The 25,240-nt window shown below is 41.1% G+C and overlaps 2 protein-coding genes and 1 long non-coding RNA gene across 8 annotated transcripts; 2 read left to right on the top strand and 1 right to left on the bottom strand.

The window, feature by feature from the left end:
- Positions 1 to 214: 214 nt before the first annotated feature.
- On the top strand, positions 215 to 15,818 carry si:ch211-91p5.3 (uncharacterized). Of its 5 annotated transcripts, none has more exons than XM_062527806.1 (21): positions 215 to 534; positions 694 to 825; positions 1,101 to 1,226; positions 1,441 to 1,593; positions 2,451 to 2,630; positions 2,854 to 3,019; positions 3,464 to 3,583; positions 3,966 to 4,166; positions 5,432 to 5,608; positions 5,714 to 5,854; positions 6,065 to 6,268; positions 6,448 to 6,771; positions 10,078 to 10,215; positions 10,350 to 10,487; positions 10,578 to 10,781; positions 10,961 to 11,185; positions 11,351 to 11,569; positions 11,675 to 11,818; positions 12,678 to 12,977; positions 13,647 to 13,790; positions 14,695 to 15,818. In XM_062527806.1, the coding sequence occupies exons 1-21, from the start codon at positions 343 to 345 to the stop codon at positions 14,802 to 14,804; spliced, it is 3,738 nt and encodes a 1,245-aa protein (XP_062383790.1). In that variant the 5' UTR covers positions 215 to 342; the 3' UTR covers positions 14,805 to 15,818. The 5 variants fall into 5 exon arrangements, with proteins under 5 accessions (XP_062383790.1, XP_062383792.1, XP_062383788.1 ...); XM_062527808.1 differs by having other exon boundaries at positions 5,420 to 5,596; XM_062527804.1 differs by having other exon boundaries at positions 5,420 to 5,608; positions 6,068 to 6,268.
- Positions 12,526 to 13,777, bottom strand: LOC134071184 (uncharacterized). Its single transcript, XR_009937023.1, has 2 exons — positions 13,639 to 13,777; positions 12,526 to 12,892 (listed from the first exon to the last, which is right to left on the bottom strand). It is a non-coding gene; the product is annotated as an uncharacterized LOC134071184 (long non-coding RNA).
- Positions 15,819 to 18,611: 2,793 nt separating the features above from the next.
- On the top strand, positions 18,612 to 24,994 carry LOC134071657 (SH2 domain-containing protein 1A-like). 2 transcript variants are annotated; one of them, XM_062528456.1, is made up of 4 exons: positions 18,613 to 18,883; positions 21,360 to 21,420; positions 24,110 to 24,254; positions 24,653 to 24,994. In XM_062528456.1, the coding sequence occupies exons 1-4, from the start codon at positions 18,705 to 18,707 to the stop codon at positions 24,673 to 24,675; spliced, it is 408 nt and encodes a 135-aa protein (XP_062384440.1). In that variant the 5' UTR covers positions 18,613 to 18,704; the 3' UTR covers positions 24,676 to 24,994. The 2 variants fall into 2 exon arrangements, with proteins under 2 accessions (XP_062384441.1, XP_062384440.1); XM_062528457.1 differs by lacking the exons at positions 24,110 to 24,254; positions 24,653 to 24,994 and adding an exon at positions 23,029 to 24,102 and having other exon boundaries at positions 18,612 to 18,883.
- Positions 24,995 to 25,240: the final 246 nt, after the last annotated feature.

The following is a 25,240-nucleotide window of genomic DNA, read 5'->3' as shown; positions in this document are numbered from 1 at the left end:
GAAATATTTATTAACCTTTCTTATCCTGTGTTAACCCCATTTCAAAAGTTTTAATCGTTTCATCAAAGCATCGCCTCAAAAGTGTGGAATTTTGTTTCTTTGTCCCAGTTGCGTCCTTACGGCTGCAACGCGGCTTCGTCTAAAACAGGTCAAGCCTATGACGCGGTGACGTCAATTTCTACCACCAGTAGGCTACTCGGTGAGAAAGAGGTAGGCTACGATTCTTGCCTGCGTGCGGACAGTCCTGCTGACTTCTTGAGCCTGCCCTGGGAATGTGCTAATGTGGAGATGTGGTGTATTTATCACGTTAAAGGCACGAACAGTTAGAAGAGACGAGCAAAAATGGCTCGCTTCAGAGATGACAATTACCGCAACTGGCTTAAAACTACAGAGACTCTCAACACACTGAGAGTAGGACTTCGTTCTTTCCTTGAAAACGAAACCGAAACTTATCACAGCTCCCTTCAGCAGAAACTCGGCAACAGATTGAAAGGGGCTACCTGTCAAAATAAATGTGATGGAAAGCAAAACAAGGTAAGTGCATATTGGTTTGTTTCTCTGAATGCAATTCCTAGTTGCATCATCTGATGACTGACACAGCTAGGGAATCGGCAAGGTTAAGCAGATTCATTGAAGACACATTGTAATGGTGATGGGACCTGTATCTCTGAACTCGCTGCTTTTCCTCCACAGAAACCTTCCTGTGAAGTCTGTACCCCATGGACTAAGGAAATATTGGCCAATCACACTTGTGCAAAAGGTATTGTTTACTGGAAAAACTGCTTTCCACATCTGTGGCCTAAAAACAAATGGGAGGTGGCTAAGGTGAGTGTATGATCATGCATAATTCCAAGACAATACACTATTTAATGGATCTCTGAATTGCTCACAAGTGCGATATTTATTTTTTTAAAAAACAGAAAAACAATAGACAACGGTCTGTCAGAATAGGCATACGTACAATAATGCAATAAAACAAGAGTATAATTATTGTCTTGTGCCTAAATGTGGTTTTAATTTGTGCCCATTATTTTGTGCTATTATCGTTTTCACGTCCTGCTTTTAAAACCTGTATCTGCGTTAACTTGACCATATTTCAGGTGTACATGCCCCAGGGTCATCGAGAGCATGCCATCTATGATCATTTTGATATTGCTGCCTTACTCAACCTCATGGGCCATTGTACTCACTTCAGCAAATTTATTAAGGACCAACACACTAGCAAGGTAATCTAGAGAAACATCCATCTGACAGCACAGCTAGAGCTAGATAACGCACTGGAATAATTATTTTGTACATTTAGATTCCCTGATTTATTTGATTTTATATTCTTTCTCATATTTTTTTTATTTTTTTTATTCTTCCTCTGTATGTGTGTGTGTGTGTGTGTGTGGGTGTGTGTGGGTGTGTGTGGGTGTGTGTACCTGGTTTCCTTTGTAGGTAATTAATGTAAGAAACTGTGTGATGCATTCCCCTGACTTCACAATGAGCCAGCAGGACTTTCAGCAGCACTTGGAGAAGATCAAAGGCTTTGCCCGCCTCTTGGACAAACATGCTCATGAGCTGAAGACGTTGCCCAGTGAGATTGAGAAGGTAAGTCAGTTGGTAAACTATAGCCTGACTATAGCCTAGACGAATCTGTGAGCGCATTTGAATGCGCATACCACTTATTCGGTATGGGGAGGGCTTTATTGTTTATGGTTATGGTTATTGCTATTTAGCAGATGCCTTTGTCCAAAGCGACATACAAATAATAATAATAAAAAACAATAGGCCTACAATAATTAATGTAACAGTGAACAATTTAAAAAAGTAGTGAGAATAGCAATATTATAAACAATAAACAATATAATTTCAAGCAATAACCTAATGAAAATATACAATGAATATATAGGAGAATAGCAATTCAGTCATTCAATCCAATCCATCATATAAGCTTAATAACACTAACTATGGCTTTATACGATGATAGGCAGAGAGGAGTATGCACAACAGTCTGTTGAACACAACCAGTGGCTATGCTGGTGGTATCAGTGTTAAATGCCATATGTGTGTGTTTTCTCTTTGTAATTGAGTAAATAACTGCATTTAAAACCTTAATTTACAAGAAAGATGGAATGTTTACAATGCCTCTGAAAAGGTTCAGGGGGAGTTTTACGTCTTCAGTAAAAGGCCCTCTGACAATTCTTCGTATGGATGCATAGGGTGGTCATAAGACTTGCTTACTTAAGTTGTATGGTCATTTTACTATGTTTGATGTTCGAGGCTGGACTAGGTGGAATGGTTGGTTATGTCTATGGGTTATTGGAAACTACTGTACTTCTGTACTTTCAGAATGTGTGTGCTGCCATGTAACCACTATTACTTATCACTAATAGTAGCAAAAGATGAAACAATATCTCCATTTGTTTAGCAAAAGTGTATTAACAGCATAATGTGTTCTGTTCTAGATAATTGATACAGTGGATAATGGGTTAGCACCAGTCCTCCAGCAGCATGGTACAGAAGGAAATCAAAAGAATCATTCTGATGCACTGCAACAGAAATGTATGGAGATGGAGCAAAAAGCCCTGAAAGAGAAGATTGAGTTTTTGACTCTACGATATGAAGAGGGCCAGGATGGTGTTCAAGTAATGTATTGTTTCATTTGCATGGAGCTTAAATACAAGTAACACTGAAGGAGCTTTTTTAGAATAATTATTTTAGTCATTATTTTTTATATTCTTTACTGTTGTGTGAATGCAGATAGTAAACAAATGTTTCAAGGACACATCAAGACAGCAATTGCTAAGGACGATGTGGATGTGGACTCCAATTTACTCTAATGCCTAAAAAAGCATGTGTCTGACGTAGGCGGAGATTGAAGGCATCAAGACCTTTCTTCAGAAGAACAAGGACCTGAAGGAGAAGCTTGCTCCACAGCTGGAACAACTCCAGAAGAGGGTGGACGAGCACGACAAGCAGATCAACATGCTGAACGAGCGTGTCGACCAGCTGGAGGAGAAGGTCACTGGTCAAGGTGAGAGGCTCAGATTCCAATCCAGACAACTTGAAGGACTGACGGTAACCCATTACATGCTTGGCTACATGTACAGTATATTGGGAAGCAAACAAGGTGGCTAGGACCAAGTCATATAATATTCCAGCCAGTCAACACATTGCTTCATTTATTCACCCTTGCTGGAGGAAAGCGCTGTCACAAGAGACACATATAAAGATCACAAACCATAGAAAATCATTCTTGATGTGCACTGTTGGTATCAGTCAGACTGCACAGTTACATGAACATGCAAAAGCACACCTGTGTTAGATGTGTGGCAATTCACACAATGTTCAACAACGGTAACTGTAAAAGAGATATCCGGATAGTAGAATAGTGACAATCTGTTACACTGGGATGCATTCTGTTGTATGTGCTATCTGATAACAATTGTTTGTATTCTTACATTGTATGTCTTCTCAGGACCTAAGAAAGACCCTCTCTTCAGTATGAATCCAATGAAATATAAGAACTACGTTTTTGAATGGGCACGGAAATATGGCTGGCCTGAGCCTGTGTTTACTGAGAGTTGTGAGGGAGATGGTATGAGTTTCTTTCCTCTCTTATTCTGCTGAATATATTGCTTATGGATATCTTGTATAATCCCATGATGATTGCCCCCATCTTTATCGCATCCCCAAGCTTTTATACTAGAGTATGACAGTTCTGGGAAGACCCAGTGCTTCTTGGTATACTGTATGACTGATTATCTAGCCTTAGTCATGCCAGATGCTGTGTTTATCGTGTCTGATTTGTTTTCATTGGATATTGAATTTAGGAATTTAGATGCAAATTATTGTTTAGTCAAAATACAGTGTATTGAAATGCACAAGAATATGTTTACATTTTCCCATCATGTTTTGTGTTCTGTTAATGGATGCAGAGATGAGCTTCTTATTACACTTGCCTTATTTACTTCCCACAGGCTACAGGGGCCACCTAACGGTGAATGGACTTACATTTACTGGAGAGCAAGCGTGCCCGAGTAAGAAGCTAGCGCATCAAGAGGTTGCTAAAAAGGCCCTGGAGCACCTGCAGACCTTAGCCCCCAGTGCTGAAGTCCATACTGGAGAAGAACAGCAGATGAAGCATCCAGTTGAGCCCTCAGAAAGCAACACCTCTGAGGGTGAGTATCATGGCAGGCTGGCTGACTTGCTAGCTGTAGTAATGTAAATGCAGTTCAATACTGTACTGTATGTGGTTCATGAAAATCAGCAACAGATCTATAAAATTGAGCAAACATTCAGGTAGATGTACAGTACAGACGGAAACCTGAAAAAGTATGAGGTATGCATTCAAATAAGAGAAAGTCTTCCGGCAAATTCCAGTGTTCTCATCTAGAAGAGATGAGATTGAAGGCAACAATCAGGGAGGCTGTGTAATGTGACAGTGAAAATACAGGTTTACACTATCATTCATATGCTCTCTCTCTCTCTCTCTCTCTCTCTCTCTCTCTCTCTCTTTCTCTCTAGCTATATATACTAGTGCAGTGCCCGTACAAACAATGTTTTCCAAGAAACTGGTTGCCCAATTACGGTGATGCAGGTAGAGAATGTTAGATTGGCGATGATGTAGAATCAGGCCCGTGCAGTTAGCGCTTTTTACTGACTGTGCAAAGTAAAAGGGTGAAGGGGAAAGGCGTTTGACCTGCAGCTAATGGCAATATTAGACACATTACATAGCCGTGCGTTGTTGCTGTTGTTGGGAATGGGAAATGATGAAATAACCGCATGAACTCGGAAGTGATGTTTGAATGAATGTTATGCCCATAGCCGATGTCCAGATAGAGTCAAGAGCGGCTGTTTTAAATGCAAATCCACGCTTGCAATTTGTATATTTATAAATAGCCTATATAATTATAAATATACACGCTAAAGCTGTCGGGGAAGCTCTGCAGAGAAATATGCAAGCCTAAAACGAGCGAAAAACGAAACCGGAGATGAAATCGCCAATCCTGCTGCATAGTTTCTCTTTAAGTGAGACATAATTTCCATGAATGGCAACACGTGACTTTGTCAGCGAAATGGCCTTTTTTTTCTTTGCTGGAGTAGCCTAAGTCAGAGTGAGAACTGGGGAGTGGCTAGAGTGCGGAGAGCGGTAGAATTGTGGGATTGCGGTAGAGTTGTATTTTGTTTATAAATGACAATATCTTTTTTGTCATTTTTTGTCCAAAAACAAGCAAACTTTGCACTGCACTCACGCATGTCATTAGCAATACATGTGTCAAATTTTAGGTCAGTCGGATTAGTGGTTCGAGAGTTATGCGTGGAAGACACAGACAGAGTGACACAAAGACAGACGTTCCTAGATAGATACTGTATGTGTGTGTTTGTTTGTTTGTTTGTGTGTGTTTCTATGTATGTATTTATTCCATTAAAGGATGTGTTTCAGGGCAAGACCTAGTGAAAACTGCAACCCAGTACTATTATGGAAGTGTGATAGTGGTTCTGGACACTGAAGTTGCTTCTGAAGAAGGATGTGGTCAAGAAAAGGAGGCCATTGATGCTACCTATGGAAGATTGGCCCATCTTTTTGGACTAGATGAAGCCAAAACCGGTGGGACACACAGTATGTCAATAATCCAGACATTACTGTTCATTCTGTGTTTTACTAAAAAAATTACATTACTAATCATTCTGTGGCAGTTTGTTAAAATGTTGTCTTTCATAATAGGGTCCTCAAAACAAGGCTTGGTTCTGGAGCATTTTCAGGAGCGTGGATTCCCTCCACCAAAAGAGAACAGCAGCAAAGGTCCTGATGAGAAGTTTTACTGCAAGCTGAAATTGTGTGGGGCTTTTACCTTTCATGACCAAGGTGACTGCCAATCGTCTAATCATGTGTTTTTATAATCTTATACATATGATTATGGTTAAATAGGGGTGCTTCCAAAGTTCCAAAAGGAATATAATGGTAGATAAAACTCAATTTTAGAAGTTTACAAATTTAGAAGCACTTTATCAAGTAAAGATCCAATCCATAGTTGTCATCAGATCATTAATCTTGGAGTTTGACTGCTAACCACAGAAGGATCCACCAAAAAGAGGCAGGCAGAACAGCAGGCTGCTAAAACGGCCCTCCAGCAGCTCTCAAGGGTCCTGAACTGGACGGCCAGTGGAGAAAACTACAAAGGTGACCTAAAGGAGAGACTGGAGGCCCAGGGTCTGGGTCAGCCATCTTATGACGTCACTAAGAGGGAGAACCTACCTGGTGGGGAACGTGGACGCTCAGGTAAACGTTGGATCTCACAGCTCATGAGCCCAGTCAGCGTTTCCCTGATTGCTTTGTTGAAGGATTTTCAATACCTTGCACTTTACCTCTTTGTTTTGCTTAAATTGCTGCCATTACTAACTTGGCTTCCACAATGTCTGAGTGAAAGTTTGTAATCACCTGTGTATTTATCTCTGCAGTGGCCTCGGTTGGCTGTGAGTCTGCTGGGAGTAGTAGCATGAATGTACCACCAGGAGGCAGCAGTGCTCCAAACTCTATAGATCAACCGTCAGCAGCAGAACTCAAAACACAGCCCACAAAGCAAGACCCTGTTGTTGCAGCTCCAGGGATCCCTACCGCTGGTCCACAGGTCCTAGTAAATGAACCGTCTGTAAGCATGGAGGTGTGCAGCACAGAGACAGACAGACAACTGGAGGAGATGGACGTGTCCCCATCCAGAGTCTCAGCCAATGGCACCCAACCAACACCTGTCAAGGAAGAGTCAGCAAGTACCTCAGCAGAAGGTGACTCATTCTTTCACCAACCTAGTATTTGAAACCATGCTAAAGTTGACTAAAAAGAGGAATATAAAATCATCTTTTGGAACTTGCTCATTGAGCTCAATGCCAATCAAACCAGCATAGGCTAACTGAACAAAAAAACACCATACCAATCGTTAGGTATGATGAATAGGGTATGTGATGTGAGGCTATTTTAATTCCAAAGGCCAAAGGAACTTTATCAAGATGCATATGATCCTGGATCCATGAAATAACTGGCCTTTACAGTTTTTCTCAATTGTTTACACACAATTTCTGGTACTTGAGACACAATTCCAATAATATGTAGCTCATGCACCAACCTCCTGAACCGATTCTGCTGAACTATAAGCACAATTTCTGCTTTACACTCAAATTGCTGTTCTAAAACACACTGTTTTCAAAACACTACACACAATTCTCTGCATTTGACACAATTTTCATGAAGAAAATGTCTTGTTCTTTCAAGGAACACACTGCCATTCAAATTCTAAAGCTAACTGCCCTACCATGCACACTGACTCATCACATGGGCAAACACCTGTCACACAGTTTTACAATTATCAATCACAACTTCAGTATACAGTAGTAGTACAGGCAGAGGCAGAGCCAGAGGAGTGAGAGTAAGAGGAGGACGGGGAGGCCAAGGACCGTAATCTCTGATGAGATCCGAGCCACTTGAACATTGCAGTGCTGCGTATCAATACAGTACAGTACTGTACAGTACAATACAGCTCAATGAGCACAGCAGTACAGTATTGCCTGTGGACTGTTCTGTAAGACTGTAAAATTACTGTAAAGTATGTTTCAAGTATTTGGGAAAAGTACTTCTAGTTTGTATTCCTACACAGTATTTACAGTATTTTACCATTTATTTGGCAGCTGAAAGATTACCAACTCAAGGGCTTCTGTCTCCTGAACAGGAAACTGAAATCATGAACATGGTCCTTGAAAATAACGGCATAACATTACGGCAAATACAAAGAAAAATAATAGAAAACAATGAGATATTTCAAAATATTGTTAGGGTAAGCATAACAACTTACTGTATCAGCTTATCTATTGGTTGTAGTACTGTTCGTAGTGTAACACTGAACAGAAAAGGGCCTAAGTCATTATGATGAATGGAGAAGAAGTGTTTTCAATTCATCGCAGTGTTTTACACTGAGCACATCAGTGTTCAACTGGTTCTTATAAATGTCTTGATATATGATGGTTTGTGTTTGTATTTTGAGAACAAAAGACCATTTTGAGGAGAAAGTACATTGTTTTGAAGGGAAAGTTTCATTTTGCAGGAGAATTGAGGAGTTTTGCCCGTTGTGTGTGTGTTTTTGGATTTGTGTGTAGAGTTCTGAGAGTATGAGGCATACTTTCAGAAAATGTGTGTAAACAATCGAGACTGTAAGATGAATTTCCAAAAGATGATTATATATTCCTCTTTTTAGTCGACTTTAGCATGGGTTCAAATACTTATTAGTCCCACTGTGTGTGTGTGTGTGTGTGTGTATACACTATGGCCAAAAGTATTGGGTCACCTGCTTTGACTCCCATATGACCTTCAGTCACATCTTTTTTTTTTTTAAGTATATTTTTTGGCCGTTTTATGCCTTTATTGATAGCGATAGTAGAGATTGACAGGAAGTGAATGGGAGAGAGAGCAGGGGTGGGATCCGGAAAGGACCATGGGCCGGGAATCGAGGCTCGCCGGGTCGCCGACGTGCGGTGCAGGTGCCCCAGCCAGTTGCGCCACAGCTGGGGCGTCACATCCTACTCTTAACCCATAGGGTTTAATATGTGTCGGTCCACCCTTTGTAGCTATAACAGCTTCAAGGATTCTGGGAAGGCTTTCCACAAGGTTTAGGAATGTGTTTAAAGGAATTTCCAGAAGCGCATTTGTGAGGTCACACACTGATGTTGGACGAGGAGACTGGCTCTCAGTCTCCACTCTAATTCATCTCAAAGGTGTTCTGTTGGGTTGAGGTCAGCACTCTGCAGACCAGTCAAGTTCATCCACACCAAACTCTCATCCAATTTCAATTTCAATTTAATTTCACTTATAGAGCGCCAAAACATTACACATGTCTCATGGCGCTTTACAGAGTGTTAAACATTCAAAGAGAGCCCATGAGTAACAGGGGCAAGGAAAAACTCCCTAGAATTGGAGATACATATAGGAAGAAACCTCGGATAGATCCATGACTCAAGGGCCCAACCCATCTGCCTAGGGTCAGTTACAATAAGGTAATTTGTAGTATCAGAAAGTTCAAATAGTCCAGTGTAGGGAGTAAATTGTCTATAGGGATTAGTTATTTTCGGAAAGTAATGGGTGGCTAGGATGTGTGGGCCAGGAATCCGGTTAAGGGGACCACAGCAGGCGATGGTAGGGCAGCCATAGGGATGGGACTTCAGGTGTGATGAGTGCCAGCCATAATGATGGCTGATGACTGGTAATGGTTTACCTCACAGGACCCCCATGTCTTTATGGACCTTGCTTTGTGCACTGGTGCACAGTCATGTTGGAACAGGAAGGCCATCTTTGAGCTGGGCATGGCCTCTTGGTTCCAGTGAAAGGAACTCTGAATGCTTCAGCAATAGCCAAGAGATTTTGGACAGTTCCATGCTCCCAACTTTGTGGAACAGTTTGGGGATGGCCACCTCCTGTTCCAATATGACTGTACCAATGCAGCAAGCAATGTCCTACAGACATGGATGACAGAGTTTGGTGTGGACGAACTTGACTGGCCTGCACAGAGTCCTGACCTCAACCCAACAGAACACCTTTGGGATGAATTAAAGTGGAGACTGAGAGCCAGGCTCCTCATCCAACATCAGTGTGTGACTTCACAAATGCGCTTCTGAAAGAATGGTCAAAAATGCCCATTAACACACTCCTAAACCTTGTGGAAAGCCTTCCCAGAAGAGTTGAAGCTGTTATAGATGCAAAGGGTGGACCAATGTCATATTAAGCCCTATGGATTAAGAATAGGATGTGACTGAACTGTTCGTAGTGTAACAGACTCTAGGCAGATGGGTGGGGCCCTTGAGTCATGGATCTGTCCGAGGTTTCTTCATATGTACAGTATCCCTTATTTTAGGGAGTTTTTCCTCGCCCCTGTCACTCATGGGCTCTCTCTGAATGTTTAACACTGTAAAGCTCCATGAGACATGTGTAATGTTTTAGCACTCTATAAGTGAAATTGAATTGAAATTGAAATTACAATATGTAAGAAGTTAGTGTTTTCTCAGAGGAAACCCTGTACTTGCATCCCATAATTGCTCTTCCTCCAACAGGCACCCGGTACTATGGAAGTGTGACTGTGGTCTTGGACATTGAGCTTCAGGACCAGGAGGGGCAGCTTCAGGAGGAAGGCGCCATAGAGTCTGCCTACAGGAAATTAGCCGAAAAAATTGGCATTGAAACTAAACCAGGTTAGAGGGCAGAAAAAAAAACAAATAAATCATTGAGTGATAAAATGTGATGATTTAGTAGGATTTGCAATATACGTACACATTTATTTTGAGTGATTCAAAGTATTCTATTGGACTTCAACCTCTCTTGGCAGGTTCATCCAGAGCTATGGTCCATATGTATTTTGAGACATCTGGCTACCCATTACCTGTGGAAAATGTGCAGAGATGCATAGATGACCAGATCAGATGTAGTCTCAAACTCTGTGGGTCCTTCACCTTTGTAGACCAAGGTATCGTTAGAACTGTACGTTAATTACAATTAAGTTATTTTGAAATGCAGTTTGGTCAGTTGAATGAATTTAATCTCCCTTTAAAATCAGAGGGGTCGACCAAAAAGAAGCAGGCAGAACAGCAGGCTGCTAAAACGGCCCTCCAGCAGCTGTCAAGGGTCCTGAACTGGACGGCCAGTGGAGAAAACTACAAAGGTGACCTAAAGGAGAGACTGGAGGCCCAGGGTCTGGGTCAGCCATCTTATGACGTCACTAAGAGGGAGAACCTACCTGGTGGTGAACGTGGACGCTCAGGTAAACGTTGGATCTCACAGCTCATGAGCCCAGTCAGCGTTTCACTGATGGCTTTGTTGAAGGATTTTCAATAGCTTGCACTTTACCTCTTTGTTTTGCTTAAATTGCTGCCATTACTAACTTGGCTTCCACAATGTCTGAGTGAAAGTTTGTAATCACCTGTGTATTTATCTCTGCAGTGGCCTTGGTTGGCTGTGAGTCTGCTGGGAGTAGTAGCATGAATGTACCACCAGGAGGCAGCAGCGCTCCAAACTCCATAGATCAACCGTCAGCAGCAGAATTCAAACCACAGCCCACAAAGCCAGACCCTGTTGTTGTAGCTCCAGTGATCCCTACCGCTGGCCCTAGCACATCACCTGTGCAGAGAAAACAAGCCAAATTGCAATTTCAAGGTACCTGCCAAGGTATCTATTGACATTTTAGCACACTAGGACTGGACAAGTTTACATTTCAGGAGTTTGAGTTTACATAAGTGTGCAATTTATTAGCATATATTTCCCTCTAGCATTTTCATATTTTTATGTTTGTTATGCCATATGCCTTATGTGTTACACTGGTATGTCTGGCAGGTGGAGAGGTGGAGAGGTTACTGGCAGTGTGGGGTCTGCTGCCCCCTGTGGTCACATGTGAGAAGTACAGCATGGAGCAGAGATTCACGTGCAGTGTGAGCATTCAGCTGGATCGATACACTTTCCGGAGTCCTGGCTGCTGCAGGACCAAAAAGGAGGCCAGTCGTAAAGCCTTCCATTCATTGGCCCTCGCCACCGGGATATGCCGGCCTGGAGCAGGTGGTTTTTAATTCTCTTCTCATAATATTGTTTCCCATCATCCTTTGAGGGTACATGTGGAACAATATCAAAAAAACTTTTTTTCTGTGTGTGTGCTTTTTTCAGACGAGACCCGTTCAACCCAAGAAGTCAAACAGTACTTTGCCCAAAGGTCCCTCCCCTGTCCTATAGAGGAGTTTAGTGGAAAGGAGAATGCCTTTTCCTGCTCACTGACTAATGTGTCGTACAGTTTGGTCTATAACGGACAAGGTTAATAGTTATTATTCTTCCGTTCTCTGTTTGCAATGCATTTAAGTGTTTTGAACTCACATGATGTTGGAGTTCCCCTGTTCATCAATTTTCAATCCACTGGATACCCATTTAATGCTAAGTGGTTACTCAATGCATCGAGAACTGATGAAAAGGATCATGCCTTGTCTGGAACAGCAAAGTTATATAGTGCATTATACCACTGCTTGGTCAAATTTCCTATTGTGATGCGCTGTTTGGAACGTGCATTATTTTTCTATATACCGCACGGCTATGAAGTAGTTCCCTACTTTTGGGCTTATTACACTTGAATATTAATTCGGCAATGTCAATGTAACGGTAAAATCAACAACGTTGTATCTAAGACAGCGGCAATATAAACGTGATATAAAAGTGATAGTAGCAGTGATAGTAGCAGTGGTATAAGCGGGATAATCAACTCCGCGCCGTGCGTTTATAGGAAAATAATGCACTTATCGAAGTGTAAAGTCCCCTCCGCCTGCGGCGTCGGGTCCTTATTACCACTTCGAACGTGCATTATTTTCCTATAAACGCACGGCGCGTCGTTGATTATCCCTTACATACTAGATGTTTTGGGTGTGCATTGGTATTGGCAGAGATGCATTTTTGCCTATTATATTATGTCTACCGGTATGTGTCATTAAAAGGAAAGCCATTTGAAGCCATTATTAAAAGAATAGATAAAAGAGATAAAAGAACTACGTTATAAGTGTGAAACCTATATTCTTTGCCGATTAAGTGATGCTGTCCCTATTGATTTATGCTCTTTGCTGCTATAACATAGTTGAAGAGCTGGTTAGTTGGTAACATCTCTTCTCCATCATGGCCGCGTGCTCAGGTTCATCAGAGGGAAATGCTCGCCAGACTGCCTTCCAGGACGCTCTCACCAAACTCAGCCGCCTCTTCGGCCTCTCGGGGATCCCAGGGGCTCAGGACGAAGCTGACGAGCAGGTGACCGCTCTGCTGGAGATGGCCGGCCAGGGCGAGCCTGCATATTCCCTAAAAGCCCAGCAGTACAAGGCCTCCATTCAGCTGAAGTTCACTGACTACCACCTGGAGCACAAGAGCAACACCAATAAGAAGCAGGCGCGGAATTATCTCAGCGAACGCATTCTCAAGATGTTCGGTGTGGATACAGGTGAGTTGATGGTGTTGGATAAACAATGTTTACAGCCAAGTTAATTCATTATTGTACAATATGAACATTGCACAAGTACAACATACAATAATTATGAATTATAGGGCTGTATTGACAAGAATCTGATGATATGATAGGGATTCCCTGTGCTATTATCACAAGGAATCAATACAAGGTTTATGATTCAATATATTGTGCTACATTGCAATACTGCAAGATTCAGGGCAATGCAACGCCAACGTTGTTGATTTGTTTGAGCTTCTGATAATAACTACAAAACAGCATCTTCTGATCTGCCCAGCCCCCTCATATTTACTGGTTCAGTCAAGCCAAATGGTTTTAATTTTATTCTTTGAGGGAAAAATGTCGAGGATATTGTGCATCCCCATTTGTAAATAATTTAGTCTTAGGATGTCAAGCAGGGTATGTTTGGCAAAGCTTTTACAACATTGACAGCTCAGTTAAAACCTGAAAATTAGCTTATGGTTTTGGTGAGAGATTTTTTGCTGTTAGTGTGAAGATTTCAGAAATGTACAGATGTTTTGTGCAAGCAGACACAGTATATACAGTATATTTATCATTACTTTTTGTGTCATCTTTGCACATGTTTTTTTCTGCAAAAGGACACACATTTCAGAAATAACTTGCAAACTAAACTTACTGTTCCAGACGCAAGCACCAGCGGGTCCCTGAGAAACTCCCTAGATGAGTGGTGCAAGCAGGAGAAACTTCCAGGGCCAAAGTTTGAGGAAATGAAAGAGCCGCATGGAGTCCGGGTGACCTTTTCGGCTCCTTTCTCCTGCTCTAGTCCAGGTAATGAACTGGCTTTAGTTCTTGAGCTTCTCCTTTTCTCTCTCTTTCAGACCTAGACAAAACACAATGATACACAACCCCCCCCCCCCCACACACACACACACATACACACGCAAGCATGCAAACATTCACACGTATACCCATACAAACACACACATGCATACCCACACAAAAAGATACACCTACACCCTTCTCCTACACACACACACACACACACACACACACAAACACACAAACAGACAAACAGACACACATACATATACATGCACAGCAGCACTCAAATGTGGCTTCACATGCATTATAAAAAAGAGGCAAGGTGCCGAGTGGTTGAGAGGTGTGAAAACACATGGAAAGGTGCAGATGCAGTGTAGTATTACTGTGCGTGAGACATCTTGACAAGCCCACTTGCAGTTATAATGCTTGTTATTTTGATGGTGTATCTATTGTTGGTTGTATCTCTGATGGTTGGGCCTATATCTAGACAGTTTACTACAGTCTAAACATACACACACACACACACACACACACACACACACACACACATTCCAGTGAAGGTGACATACTGCAGTGTAAAGTATTAATTCTCAAGTCTCTTACTCTTAACACATCACAAGCTACACACATAAGCACATTAGCGTGCATGTGTGCGTGCTTGTGTGCAAGTGTGTGTGTGTCTGTCTGTGTGTTTGTGTGTGTGTATGTGTATAGATCCTTGTGGTAATTTTGTATGTGTATAGATCCTTGTGGTAATTTTGTGTGTGTGTGTGCGTATGTGTATGTGTATAGATCCTTGTGGTAAATGTGTGTGAGTGTGTGCTAGCGTGCGTGTATGTACAGCTCCTTGTGGTAATGATCTGTATGTGTGTGTGTGTGTGTGTGTGTGTGTGTGTGTGTGTGTGTGTAGACTGGGAGGACAGCTGGCAGCAGGCCGAACAGAGCCTGCTTCAGGAGCTGACTGCACGCCTCAGCTGGAACAAAGAGGATGGAAGCAGAAGTGGCAGCTCAAGTCTGTAAACTGTGGCGTGTCAGTCACCTGTCTCAACGCTGTGCCAGTACAGCACAGCCGTCTCCATTGGCCTCTGGAGCCTAACGTGAAATAGGAAGTTAGTTACAGGGACTCTGGGCTGGTTTCTGCTGTACAGTATATGGCCTTGCACGGTGTAGTGCTGCTTTGCTGTTGATGTTTAGGATGTAATCTTTTGTCTTTTGACTTTTAGCTAGTAAACTCACTAGTTTTATACACAAACTCTTTATATTTTTTCTAACTCTATTCACTCTATGAGGCTACATCATGTTTTTACGGGCAAACGAATCACTGATGATGCAAAGTGTTGAGCTACAAAGTTAAAATCATTTCGGCTTTTGAGGCGAGGAGTGTCAGATGATGAGGAAATTGCCATATATGTGAACAAAGTTTGGGATGTTGTGCAATTGCCATTGTGACTAAGTGAGAACTTGGTGATATGAAATTCTGTATCATTTTAATGTGGTGTTCGAGTCTCCAACATGATTAGAATCCTGTAGTTTGTCTTTCTATTGTATTTTATTGTAATTGAAACCAAATGACTGTGTACATCAGGCTTCACTGTAGAATCATGAATTCCTTGCTGTGTCTGCTCTTGTGTATCATCAGTTTTGTGTGTATGTGTGTGCTTGTGTGGGTGTGTACGTCTGTGTGTGTGTGGGGGCGGGTGTGTGTGCGCACGCATATGCGTGCGTGTGTGTGTGTGTGTCTGTCTGAGTGAGTGAGTGAGTGAGTGTGTGAGATGGGTGTGGGTTGGTGTGTGTCATTGCATTTGTAGCAATTTGTCTCCAGCTTTTGGATGTGTGCTGTTTAACCACTTCCTGAAGAAAACAGTCACTTCTAGCAGGTGCAAAGTTGACTCTAAACAATAGGCACTGTCTTGAGAGTGGGAAGGTATGAAATGAAATTAACAATGAATTAATAGTTGTGCTTCATGTGTCTCATTATCAATGTTGATAAATAAATCCTGAAATGTACACTCACACACCCAGCTCTCTATTTATTCCTTAATGTCAGTGATTTGTCTGAAAAGTGAAAACTGAATTAAATATCAAATCAAACCATCAGGGTCTGAACTCTGGCCTGTTGGTCACCCTGCTGGTTATTTGTGTAACGTCTTCTGATTTGTGCATCTTGTCATGCATTTGGGTCCATCCATGTAGCTTCAGACTTCAAAATGCATTTATAAATACATACATCTATGAGAATCTTCTGCTGACTGCATGCAATGAGTGAACTTTGCGTCAGCCTTTTTGCGACTGAGGGTGTGTCCCATGGTCACCTTGTGTTTGTGATCGACCGAGTGTGGTATCTTTGGTCGGTCTTGGCCTAGTTGAGAGAGCACCAGAACTTTCCATGCCAGTTCAATCGACACAGAGGTGAAGATGGCCTTTGTGCTCAGTGTGACTAGAGGTCAGGGAGTGGAAAAGATATGTTGGCAGACGATAACCTGAGGTTTGCTGTAACCACAGTATGTCCACACTCTTGAATGCATCACAACACCTGTGAATAATTAATAGCTCAATTTGGTTCAATTCAACTCCTCTGAGTTGATTGATGTAGACTTCCATATACAGTTTCAAGCACATAATCAGTGTACAAAATGTCAAAGGCAAAGAAAGTGTAGCTGCAAACAGTGAGATAGTTAATAGGTGTGTGTGTGTGTGTATGTGTGTGTGTGTGTGTGAGAGAGAGAGAGTGTATATGAATAAAGACCCCCGAAGGAACCATGGAACTCGGCCCCTCATATGACTTCAAGATTTTAGATTGCAATCAAATGTTTATTCAATGCATGAGGTTATATCAGGTCAGATATATGAGATTGTATAGGGATTGAATCCAAGGGGGCTTAAGTATATTGTATATAATCATACAGTATATGATTATTTATATGCAGGATAGCCATATAGTTGTATAGAGTAATATCGCTGTGGATAAGAGTCTGTCAAATGTTTAGCCGACACAGGCTTGTGCCTTGGCAGAGAACAATCCCGCTGGTGGAATTCATTTGACCCTGGTTTCTGTGAACACACACACACAGACACACACACACACACACACACACACACACACACACACACACACACATGCTACTTTGCTGAACTCATTGAAATTGATGTCTCTGTTCCACCAGCAACAGGATGTGCCTGCCCTATCTTCATATCATCAGTGAAGTGTGATGAAATCTGCTTCAAAACAATCACGTTTTTCCTCCCGTTTTGAGTGACGCACCCTGTCTACTGTCATTCAAGTTCTCACCAACCAAACTCTCACCAACCTCTCTACCAACCAGGCTTCTGCACTGAGTGTCTTTTTTTCTCGGTCTTTCTTTGTTTTGCCACACGCCCGGCTATTATTCCCATAGATATACTGTATATACGTATATAATGTATATATGTCTATGATTATTCCTACCATGACATTGTGTTAATACATTCTATAGAGCATTATGAACAGATTCATAAATGTGGGTGGAACATTAAAGCCTCACAATGACTTAAGTCTGTAACTATTCATAAATTTATTATGCTTGATTGCATATAAACCTGTATAGCTTGTATCAAAATGCATTGTAAAACTTATTTTATATCTGTCCTCATTTATGTCCTCATTATCATTATCAAAAGGTTTTGAGGCATCACAAGTCCTTCATAATCCTTTATGAATGTGTGTATAATTCATCATGGGATGGATAATGACTAGTGACTACACCAGGGCCAGGCTGGACTATTGCATCCTCTATAATCATAAGGCTCTATCTGCGCTCTGAGCAGCTATTTAACCTCAAACCTTCTGCATTCCATTCAGCAATGATATGTGAAACAAATCTCTTTAGATACAAAAATACCTCACACGCTGTATTACAGAATAAGATGTGAATAACTCAATTCTGCCAAACATGTCAGCATGAAAATAATAATTACCAACTTTAATGAGAAAGACCACTTTGCTTGTATGATTTACAAAGGATGTCTGCAACATTATTTTTCTTTTGTGAGTGCAGCTTTCATATCATGCAACCTCCTCTTTCGACAACAATGTTGTGCAAACTTGCAAACTATGTTGATACATAACATTCAGATATTTAAAAATACTTTGTATGGACTTCAAATGCTGATGATTAGTTCATGTCATTTGAAAGCATTCTCAAATTCTAGTGTTATTTCAAATGTGCATACAGCTTTCAACTTTCTTTGAAATCTTTACATCTCTTCATATCTTTAGAACACAAAACGTCAGTTTGAAATAGATAAATACAAGTGCAAACTATTCTCATGTCCTCTTGAATGACCACAATATAGTGAAACCAATTTTCACTTAACTTTTGAGCTATTTCAGTGTAACAGAGCTATTCAAGTAACCATCATGCGAGAGGGCCATGCATGCTCAGATATACTTCTGTATCTATTTTACAGGATATCTGTATTTATAAAATGTTGATTCAGTTATTTGTATCTATTGATATTCAGCGATAGCCACATGAGCAAAAAAAACAAGGTGAACAAAATCTAAAATGCGAAACACAGTTCTTAATTAAAAACACAAATGTGACATGTAACGCAACAATGGAATGTACTAACTTGAGGTATATGCACATTACATCACAGCTGACCTAAAATAAATGTCCTCACCAAAGCTGATATTATACGTCATCTTATACTTCAAGTGTCTCACAAAGAGATTCAGAGAATAAAAGACCTACAAGCTCCAACCAAGTAATATGTAGGCCATGTGAAGTTGATTGTGGTGAGCGCAAAGAGAGACCAAAGCGTTATCTTCATACGTGTGACACCTTGGGAGCATGAAGCTGAAAAAAGGTGTAAAGAGCCAGTTCCTGCCCTTGGTTTCGTCCTGCCTCAGTGACAACACACGCACAGACACACACACAGATGCTTCTACAGTGCTCTGTTAACACAAACCTTCTTAAAGGTGTATTGATGGAGTCGATCTATTTTGGAAAGATCAGTAAAGAGGTGACGGAGCGACTTCTGGAGAGGTATGGGAAGGACGGCAGCTATCTCCTGAGGGACAGCGAGAGTGTGGCTGGAGCACTGTGCTTCTGTGTCAGGTGTGTAGAACAAGAAATAAGTGGGAGCGATGGGTTGGTCCATGATTCGTAAGAAATACATAGATTGCCTATAGCTTCTTTTTACATCTTGAAAGTTTTAAAGGGAATGTAAGGAAATGCATTGACTTCATGGAACATTCTGGCTGTGTGTAAGGTGTTTATATTAAGAGAGAAGCATGAGCAATGTGTTGGTTTATGAACTGTGTTCTTGGTCATTGAAAATGGCTGAACATAGAAAAATATATAGCCTTAACTGCAAGATGTGCTGTTATGTGTTTTAATGTTGTAGTTTCATCATGTGAATTCATTGGGTATACTTTAACATAATTATTGTCATACTGTATGTCTGAGCGGAGAGAAAAAAAGACAATAATTGTATTATTAAAGTTAAATGATTTTACTTGTTTACTCCCTCATAGATTTTTTATCTACACAGAAAAATGTCAAAAAAAAAAAAAAAAAAGACAAACATTTTGTTGAACCAGTATGCCCCTATGGTCAAATGACATTTTCAGATCCATTGTCATAATGCGGGTAGTGTGCCTTTACTTTTAGTTTTACTTTAGATTTTTTTTCCTCCATTTTGACAACATTGAATCTTAATTTACCCCCTGGTCTAAAAGAAGCGTCAAGGTAAAATTAGACTCCGTTTCCGCAGAAAAATGCAAAGTGTGCTCAACTGTAGCACAAGGTCACCAACAGGATCATACATCAGGACTAAGACCACTGCAGAGCATTGTTTGACCAAGCTTATCATACGGCTCTTCAGAATGCTGCAGAATGTTCCATTAACATGCAATAACATGAACGAGCATTCCTACCCTTCAGTGGTCTGATAAATCTGTAGGCCACTGTAAACAAAAATTGACCAATGGCAATGGCTTTTGAGCTGCTGATTCTCATCTTTCATTATTATACCTTATTGTAGTCTGCTCACCTATCCCAATGAAACGCGAAAGTCTGACAGTCACTTTCCAGTTTTATTTTTGTGTCTACATGTAACTAATTATTTATCTGCGGAAGCCACGTAACGATTACAAAATAATACGATAGAGATGGAGCTAACAACTGCGCTTTGGCCGCAGCATCCATCCACTTGATTTCAAACAAGCCACTTTTAGCCATTGAATGGTGGAAATGTTGGCAGCAAATGAACACAATGCAAGAATGGTATACAAATGCACATGCACTTGGAGGTGTAGACCCTAATGGCCATTACCACCTTGAATGAGCATTATCTTCTGGTATCCAAATGTTGTGTCCTCCATTTGACTAAAAAGAACATACTGGATGAATGATGGAATGGTGTCTTCAACACTACAACTGTCAGTTTTGTTTTGTCAACTGGTCCAATCTCTGCAACTCTCTCGCTGTCTCTCTCAGGCGCTCTCACTTCTCATCAGAGTGTCTTTATTCCTCTTTTACTGTTTCACTCTCACACACATATGATCTTCCCATCCGTTTGATGAGGTCTCACTCTCTCACACGCCGTATTCTCTCTCTCTTGAATATCATCTAAATTGGAGGCATAGTTCAGATAATCAACTAGACATTGGGAAGATCGGTGCACATACTGTATGCGCACACATACACACACACTCACACACACACACACACACACACACACACACACACACACACACACACACACACACACACACACACACACACACACACACACATACACAGCTGGGCACAGGAGACACTGACCTGTGTGTCTGTGGGCTGGTTATAGGGGGAGAGAAAACTGATAGATTTAAATAACACATCTTTACACACAGACATTATAGCAGCAAATTAAGTGGGACGATGGACTCAAACGGTCAGACACTGGGATATGGTCTATACTGTACATGCTACAACATCCTGGTTTCTTTTGGAGTAGGTTCTCAAGCTAGCATAACTGGATTTCTCAAGGGTGTACTCAATGTACTGACTGACACTTCAAAAAAGCTGTAAAAAAAAAAGGGTCAACATTTGTACTCAAAACTTCAGTTTTTTTAGCTTCAGTGTGGCCATAAACTTTGTAACAGGAGAGTAGGAAGGGAGAAAAATTGTTTGTGTTTGCCATTTTTACCCCCTACACATGCACAAAATAGTTCAACATGTGCAACATTTTTTTGCACGTGCACAAATTATTTTACACAGCAAAAAGTCACTACTCATGTCACCATCTTTTCACAAGTACAACATATCATCCTGAATATGACCCTGAATTAACCCCAAACATGCAGATCAACAGTCAACTCTTATAAAAGCTGACTCCACACAGATGTTGTTCTCATCAGACAAAGATATGATAACAGAGTCAAAATAATAGATTGAGCATAAACTGTGATGTGCTTAAAGCTCGAGCTGTCGGTACCTTTGCCTATGTGCAAGAGGTGCTTGACTGGGAAGGAATGGGATTGGTATGGGATGGAGGGAGGATCTGTGATTGCTGTGTTTCTAACAAGCATGTCTTATGTCCATGTAGAAAAGCACCTTTTGTCCACACCTATCGGATTGAGAAGTCTCAACATGGCTGGGCAGTAGAGGTGAGTTGTGTAATCTCAACGCATGCACACACACACACACACACACACACACACACACACACACACACACACACACACACACACACACACACACACACACACACACACACACACTTTTTCCTCTATGTTGAGTCTGTGTGGCATCTACTCTATCTTGAGTCTACTTTTGTATGTTCATTTTATGAAGTATCCTACAACCTACTTTTGTCAATGAATATACAGAAACATAACTCAGATTATGTCCTATTTACAAGCTTGCTATTATAACTCTACGAGCAAAAATGTTACAGTACTACAACACCACAGTCTGAATGTCTATTTTGTGGCATTGCTGCTGTGCATGTGGCCTCAAAGCGCTTCTTACAGTGCACCTTGATCCAGTAGAAACTGGTTTCACATGTACACATAGTGGGAACTTCTCTGGGGTAGATCACAATGCAGGTTGTAGGCTACACTTAACTCTTACAAGACCTAACCTGACATAAGTTGTCTAAATTACTGATGACTAAAAGAAAAAACTGGTGTATTTCAACCTGGGCCCTATTGGTATCATCTAAATTTCCACATCAGACCAAAATGAAGGAAATCTATCTATCTATCTATCTATCTATCTATCTATCTATCTATCTATATACATACATACGTGTGTGTGTGTGTGTGTGTGTGTGTGTGTGTGTGTGTGTGTGTGTGTGTGTGTGTGTGTGTGTGTGTGTGTGTGTGTGTGTGTGTGTCAGATAAACCATCTGACTCCATAGGCTTTACAATGGAGGCTAATGGTATTACTGCTTAGCCATTGTGGTATTATCATGCCTGCACAAAACCATACTGATTCTCATGTTTTTTGTCTACACTGAAAGAAATAAAATTGGGGGCAACTTGAATGTCCTGGGTATCCCCTTTAAAGCAACAACATGTACCAATCTTGGCAGCTTTATACTTAGATAGCTTTAGGGGGTTTGAGGATAGAGCAATTTAGAGTGACAAGAAACAGGCGTGTGAGAGAGAGATGGGGGTGGGATTAGGAAATGACTGCCATAAATCAGGGTCATGAATCAGGGTCGTAAAATAAGGGCACCAACGGCATCTGAAAAAAAACCTGATTGACCTAGCTAGACATGAGGAGAATGTGTTAGTCATATTGTGAAGAAGTATACAAGACAGTCAACTAACAAAAGGTGGAAACTATAGCATCAAATTAAGTGGGAGGATGGACTCAAACGGTCAGCTCTCCTTTTTACAATGAGTGAACTCTCTGACTCAAGGAGAGAACGATATCTCTGTCACTGCATGTGCTCGGAATACATGCTATTGCATTATACATCTCTGGTGCACTGGGCCGAAGAAGAGACCTATTAGTCATTTTTCAACACAGTGGGTATCTCTTCTGGGTATAATTTTTCAACATGTAGGGCAGTATGATAAAAAGTGACAACAAGGGGTAAATACCAATTCTCGCATAAGGGGGCTATAATTGTGACATGACTGGATATGGCCTGACTTCACCTGACTTTACTGCGGCTTCACTTGACTTGACAGTGGCTGTCTTCTAGTGCCACATTCAGTCAAGCTCAAATGCATCCGTTTGAACCTCTTCCTGTGCCACCTCAGCACGCCTGGCTGGTGTTCATCCCTGGCTCTCACACGACGAGGCTACAACAAAGCCACAGTCCGGCGGAGCTGTGCCATGCCACCGCTGCTTGGCTACACGAGGCACTTCCTCTGATATAGACGTTGAACCAAAACCAGACACACAACAACAACAGCTATGCTTCACTTCTTCCCTAGTTTCACTGCCGCAGTGGTTTGCTGAGAGAGGCCTGTGGTTTGTTGTGCACTCCGAGCCAAGTGTTCTAGATACACAAGCATCTTCTTTACAGTCATTTATGTGCCGCTGTATTTACATGATCAGGAAGACTTATAACAGTAGAAGCTGCTATGCAATGATATTTCCATATTTGATCTATTACAGGTATATTTTCTATAGTAGATAAACATACGTTTTGACAGTTTATTTTGTTTTGTTCTATTCAGATATTCATTTGTGTCTCTAGTTAGAATGATGCTTGATACTGTGCAGGCACCTACAACCTGCTTATCTTATATCTTATCTTGTTTGTGCATATTTTCGTCTATCTCTCTTTCTGTTAGTTTTACTATGATGTTTCGGTACAAAACTGGCAACAGCCAAATCCAATACCACAACTTGTCAGTCATTATGATTCATGTGGCTGGTATTTTGCAGCCGAATCACTGCACTGCCCTAGTTTTGCTTGATTGTTTTTAGCATGCATCTCCTAGCTAATCGTTTGTAAGATCAGTATCATATAGAATCAGTATCACTGCAGTAATTTGATGGCTGCGGCCTTGTCTATACAATCAGTGAGGAGGCATGGGGTTCAGAGTCCAGCAGTGGCCCCTCTACTGCCCTCTGCCCTCAGTGCAGACAAGGAAAACATTTTTGGCCTTTTTTTGTGAGATGTTTCCATCATTTGTAATTCTTAATGTAATTGTAACATAAATGTAAACACCATTCTAATAAATGTATATAATTACAGTTATAAATACAGTATAATCTATTTGATTGTAAATGTACTCTAAAGATCTAATACTTCATTAACATGTTGTAACTGACTGTAGATGACGGTAAATGTAACCCCAGGGCCTTGTTGGTGTTTTTGCTGTACTGCAGACAGTGAGTGGCAGTAAGCCTGAGCACTTCCAGAGCGTGAGCCAGCTAGTGGAGTGCTACAGGGCCAACACCCCACGCAACATGGAGCCGCCACTCTATCCTCTGGACAAAGACAAACTCAGCCACGAGGCTCTGCGATGCATAGGTCAGTGAGGATCATACTATGTACGTGTTTGTGTGTGCGTGTGCGTGTGCGTGTGTGTGTGTGTGTGTGTGTGTGTGTGTGTGTGTGTGTGTGTGTGTTTATGTGTGTGTGTGTGTGTGTGTGTGTTTATGTGTGTGTGTGAGTGTGTGTGTGTGTGTGTGTGTGTGTGTGTGTGTTTGTGTGTGAGAGAGAGAGAGATAAAGAGAGAAAGAAAGATAGAGAGAGATATGTAGAGAGAGAAAGAGAGAAGAGAGACATTGAGAGAGAAAGAGTGAATGGCAGAGAGAAAGTGAGTCAGGATGAGGGAGTTTATGAGTAAGTGAATGACTTAACCGGATGTTTATGTATTAAATGATGGCTTAATATTCCAGATGCTAAAGTTCTTTCCTATTCAACAGGTCCAAGTTATTGGGAAATATGACAACATGAAAACCTGCCCCTGTGTGTGTGTGTGTGTGTGTGTGTGTGTGTGTGTGTGTGTGTGTGTGTGTGTGTGTGTGTGTGTGTGTGTGTGTGTGTGTGTGTGTGCGTGTGCGTGTGTGCGTGCGTATATTTATATATTTCCTGTGTAGTAAATCATAACTAAAAATCCTTCCCTAAAAGATGTAGATACATTAGTGAAACACTGTTTGCACAACAAAAAAGTCCTCAGTGGCACTGATAATGTGAAAAGTTATTTTTACGTATTATTCTCCTTTGAACATTGTTTCTGTGTGAAATAAATTTAAACGCTTATCTCATTTTGGTAATAGTTGTATGAATCCTGAATTATTGTACAAAAGATAGTATCATGCGAGATTATTGACCACTAGGTGGCAGACACAATTATTGCAAGAATGTGCAAGCCTGCTTACAGTTAAGAACAACATTATTCATATCCCTGGCACATATTGATTTGATGTTGATTTTCTCTCAACCAATATAATTGTTCTTGCTGAAAATGATACTGCCACATAACAAAAGGTTGTAAGACAATGATATGGGAT

The sequence above is a fragment of the Sardina pilchardus genome, chromosome 23 (genome assembly GCF_963854185.1).
Source record: "Sardina pilchardus chromosome 23, fSarPil1.1, whole genome shotgun sequence".
NCBI lineage: Eukaryota > Metazoa > Chordata > Actinopteri > Clupeiformes > Clupeidae > Sardina > Sardina pilchardus.
Note: the sequence above shows the minus strand (reverse complement) of the source record. Positions and strands in the feature narration are given on the sequence as shown.

What these genes read in the sequence shown, in the direction of transcription:
- LOC134071657 (XM_062528456.1), top strand. Translation starts at nt 18,705, where the DNA reads ATGCTTCTACAGTGCTCTGTTAACACAAACCTTCTTAAAGGTGTATTG. An exon ending in GCACTGTGCTTCTGTGTCAG is followed by an intron (nt 18,884 to 21,359) that starts GTGTGTAGAACA and finishes ATGTCCATGTAG; the next exon opens with AAAAGCACCTTTTGTCCACA. An exon ending in AACATGGCTGGGCAGTAGAG is followed by an intron (nt 21,421 to 24,109) that starts GTGAGTTGTGTA and finishes GCTGTACTGCAG; the next exon opens with ACAGTGAGTGGCAGTAAGCC.
- si:ch211-91p5.3 (XM_062527803.1), top strand. Translation starts at nt 343, where the DNA reads ATGGCTCGCTTCAGAGATGACAATTACCGCAACTGGCTTAAAACTACA. An exon ending in TGGCATTGAAACTAAACCAG is followed by an intron (nt 10,216 to 10,349) that starts GTTAGAGGGCAG and finishes CTCTCTTGGCAG; the next exon opens with GTTCATCCAGAGCTATGGTC. An exon ending in ATTTCAAGGTACCTGCCAAG is followed by an intron (nt 11,186 to 11,350) that starts GTATCTATTGAC and finishes TATGTCTGGCAG; the next exon opens with GTGGAGAGGTGGAGAGGTTA.